General features: G+C 35.0%; 1 protein-coding gene across 2 annotated transcripts in view; it reads left to right on the forward strand.

Moving 5' to 3' along the window:
• Nucleotides 1-3,920, forward strand: part of LOC107096732 (neuroplastin-like) — a 39,106-nt gene that overhangs the window by 28,963 nt on the left and 6,223 nt on the right. The window contains exon 6 of one of the 2 annotated variants that reach the window (XM_015393510.1): nt 953-974. In XM_015393510.1, the coding sequence (XP_015248996.1) occupies nt 953-974 (22 nt within the window). The remainder of the gene's footprint in view (nt 1-952; nt 975-3,920) is intronic. The other variant, XM_015393511.1, reaches the window with a different exon arrangement.

A 3,920-nucleotide genomic window follows, 5' to 3' on the forward strand; every position in this document is an offset into this window, starting at 1 on the left:
TATATATATAATAAATAATATTTTATTTGTTTCTTTACTATTTTGATATAATTCCTCCTCTAAGTGGGTGGCTCTGTCAGCTAAAGGCATGTTTCAGAGTCTTTATGCTCCAGTTAATAATCGATTGATTACTAAATTAGTTTATGGTTATTTCAATAATTGATTAATCCGATTGTTTCAGCCCTAATTTGAATTTTGAACATTCCTAACAGGATGTTAAATAAGAAAGATCTGAGATGGCTGTAGATCCAGTGAGTCACACAGTTTTGTTAAACCTAAATCAGCTGCGGCTGTTGAATGCATTTAAAGGGCTGTTGTAATATCTCCCGTCCTCCTCCTTTTCTAAATTGCATAACCTAAACCATGTTGGGGGTAAGTGTAAGACTTTGCATGCTGCCAGAATTTTAATGCACATTCAGCCTCATTTCTCCTCCACTTCATACCACAGCTTATGCTTCAGTTTGCTTTTGGTTTCCGTTTTTTCCAAACTGATTACACCATTTGTGTGCATTACACTTCCAGTGAGAGCAGCTAGCCAGTGCACCGAAGTGAAGATGGTTTGTGTTTCTCAGTCCTTTCTGGAGTCTGTTTCACTCTGCTACTAACCTCTAGTAGAGGGCTGATACTAACGCAGCTGCTTCTTATGAATCAGACTCATGCTTTTCTGTGCATGGAAATAGTATGGGATTAATAATCTAAATGTGTCTGTGGAATTCTTCCTTCCTGCTCATCCATTTACATGTTTTATTAACTGTTAGACTCATTTAAGGAGGTTTGCTTTACTTCAGCATGTGAGGCTGCATCCTCGCTCCAGTCACAGTCAGCATAGATTTAGCAGCGAGGGAATTTCTATTTGTCTTTTTTCATAAGCATGTTAACCATTCTGATGTTTATTTATAATGTTTTTTTCTGCTTATTCTCCCTATGTCCATATTTCTCCATGTTGCCATAGATGACGACCTAGCCGGACCAGTGTAAGTACAACTATTTAGGCCGTGCTACCTTATCTGTGTTAAGCTTTGTGAAGTGGCGTGTGTTTGGTTGTAGATTATCCTGATGGATCTCACTGTAAACTGCGTCTCCAGATCTGGGTCAGAGAACATACGCTTCCGCCATTACTGCTTCAGATGGGAAATAAATCTCTGGATTGTAGATTTTAGTGTAGAGCATCAATACTTTCCATGGTACATTGTCAACATAGTGATAAATATGGTTTTAAAAGAATATTAAGTGTGACGATTTAGTACATTTCCTAAGGAAAATGTCCAAAAAAACTGTAATTCCTTTTTCTTAGAACATCTAAGCAACACAAAATTGCCCTATTAGAGTGATTTCTTTAAGTTCAGTACCAATAATGGTATTTTGGCAGAAAAAAAAAAATATATCGATAAGTATGTAAGTAAAACAACAGAAGATCGGTTCAGCTTTATTTTTAAATATCCATTACTGTAAAAATGTCCATAGCTGTATATTTGTTATTTATTCTCCATGTGCATAGTTTTTTTATATTGTTTAAACACTTAACAGTATTTTATTGTTTATCTTTTAACTCTTTAATATTATGTTATTCTTATATATTTTTCTAAGGTCCATATTTGTGTGACCATGTTTTCTATCATCTTTTTGCTGCTGAAAACACCAGAATTTCCCCATTATGGGACAATAACGGGATTTTCTATTCTATTTTATTCTATTCTATTCTATTTTAGCCACTAGACAAGCAGCGTGCAGAAACAGAAGTAGTCCTAAATACAGCCATAGAAACCTCTGGTGAATCCAGAAGATATATCAGTAACGCTTTCTTTTACAGTACATCATGAACTTTGTAATAACATAAGCAATAATATAGTAATATAGCAAGTTATGCTGTATTACTAGGTAACAAGAAAAACTTTAGGGAGAATTTTGTTCTCTTCAAATTTTATGCAGACAAGGTAAAGTCAGACTTCTTTATATTTCAAACCGTTAATACCAGGTAACTCATATTCATTTCGCAGACAGCAATAAATAAATAAGTTATTATCTGGTAAAATGCAATTTATTACTTTATTATTCGTTTTGTATCGATGCATCGATACGTCCGCAAGATAATCGATTCATGTTGTTTTTTTCCCTCCGGTCTATTTTTATCCATTTGCTCCTGGGCGTAATTCTCCCTCCCGTGCTGCGGTGGCGCTAAACCTATTTTAACCTCCTACCTCGCTTCCTGGTTATACTCTTACAGCAGTGTGTTGCAGTGAGCTTGATGCAGACATTTTTAAATTATGCTCAATATTGAAGCGTGGTCTGTGCTACACGCTGTGGGTCTAAATACGGCCGAGGCGGCGAGGAAGTGGGGGCGAGTTTAGTCCGACGACGGAGGGACATGAGGGCCAAAATTGAATTAATTGAATCGAATCGAATCGTGGTGTATTCTTGAGTATCGAAAATAATTGAATCGTTGGGTCAGGAAATCGATACGGAATCGAATCGCCATGATGGATGTGATTTACACCCCTACTTGGCATATAACAGAAAACCAAACCTAGAAGACAGCAAGCCAATCTTCTTAACTAAACTCTTATTTATATGTTACTTGAGTTTAGTTTTTAAAATGCTTTAGTTACCTGATCATAAGTTACAGTTTAATCTGTAACTAGTTGGTGGGTGACGGCCAATAATAGAAACTGGTAACCTGATGGTAATTACAACGTTATACAGTGACATACAATTATTATAATAAAATGCAGGTTATTATTTTGAAATTATACACATTACTCTTGGGGTAATTAGCCAAAAAAGTAGTTATTGTTACCAAGTACTATAGTGCTACTTGCTTTATTATTACCATGTTATTACATGATTACTGATGTACTGTAAAAAAAAAAAAGCGTTACTGATATATCCAGAAATGTTTGTCCTTTCAGCCAGCTGACAAGCTGTTTGCAGCAATATGTGGGTGAGAGGCCACAATGCTTTAGGTTACTTTGATGGTGACTGGATGAATTGTTCTTTTTTAATTGAACAGTGAAGTCAGCTGAGCTGCAGTGTGCAGCAGTGTGCGTCTGTACAGCCCAAAAACACTTTTGTGATTTCTTTTGCATCCTGTTACAATTAGCTTAAGAAGTACAAACAATATGATGCAACGTTTTTCCAGTGTGTCTCACTAATCATCATTTTCTTTTTAAAAAAAATCTTGCCCAACAAGCTGTAATGAGAAAATATTTTTCACATATAACCAAAAACATAGTATGTAACACATTAAGAAATGTGTAACTGGCTCCAGATTGATTGGAGCTCAGTCTTGTGCTTGGAGGTATTTCCATTATTTGAAAGGAAGTTCCAACAAAATGTAAAATAAAACTTTTTGTTTTAGCTCCTTAGCAAATAAAATAAAATAAATGCAAAGCAACCAACTACAGCTGTAATATATCAGTAGATAAATAAGATGGTTTTGCAATAGGAGTATTTTTACTCTTGAAATAAAATAATTGGATAATATACACTTTAAAAAAAGACAATCCAATTGTTTTTCTTATTCTAAATGTAATTTTTCTTGTTCAATTGGAAAAGTGTCTCACTTACCTCCTCAATGCAAGAAAAAATACATTTATTTAAAAACAAAAGACTTATTTGGATGGACGTTTTTTGCAGCGTGTAAATAAAGGTTCTGATCAGGGCCAGAGACAGAGGGCAGCCATATCAGAGTCCAACATGCTCCGGGAACAGATCCCCACTGAATTTAATCCCCTGTTAGAGGATTAAATTACGGCATCTGAGCTTCCGTTCAGTCTCTCTATTTGCATCTTCTCAGAAGGGATTTTTTTCATGCCTAAAAGAAAAATGTGTCTGTAGAGTTGCACCTAAAAAGAAATGTGTGGAAAAGAAAAGTGATAATAGTGTTATTAAATAAAACTAATAAGGTAACGATTCTATTTATT

This window comes from Cyprinodon variegatus, unplaced genomic scaffold (assembly GCF_000732505.1).
Source record: "Cyprinodon variegatus isolate N-32 unplaced genomic scaffold, C_variegatus-1.0 Scaffold645, whole genome shotgun sequence".
Classification (NCBI taxonomy): domain Eukaryota; kingdom Metazoa; phylum Chordata; class Actinopteri; order Cyprinodontiformes; family Cyprinodontidae; genus Cyprinodon; species Cyprinodon variegatus.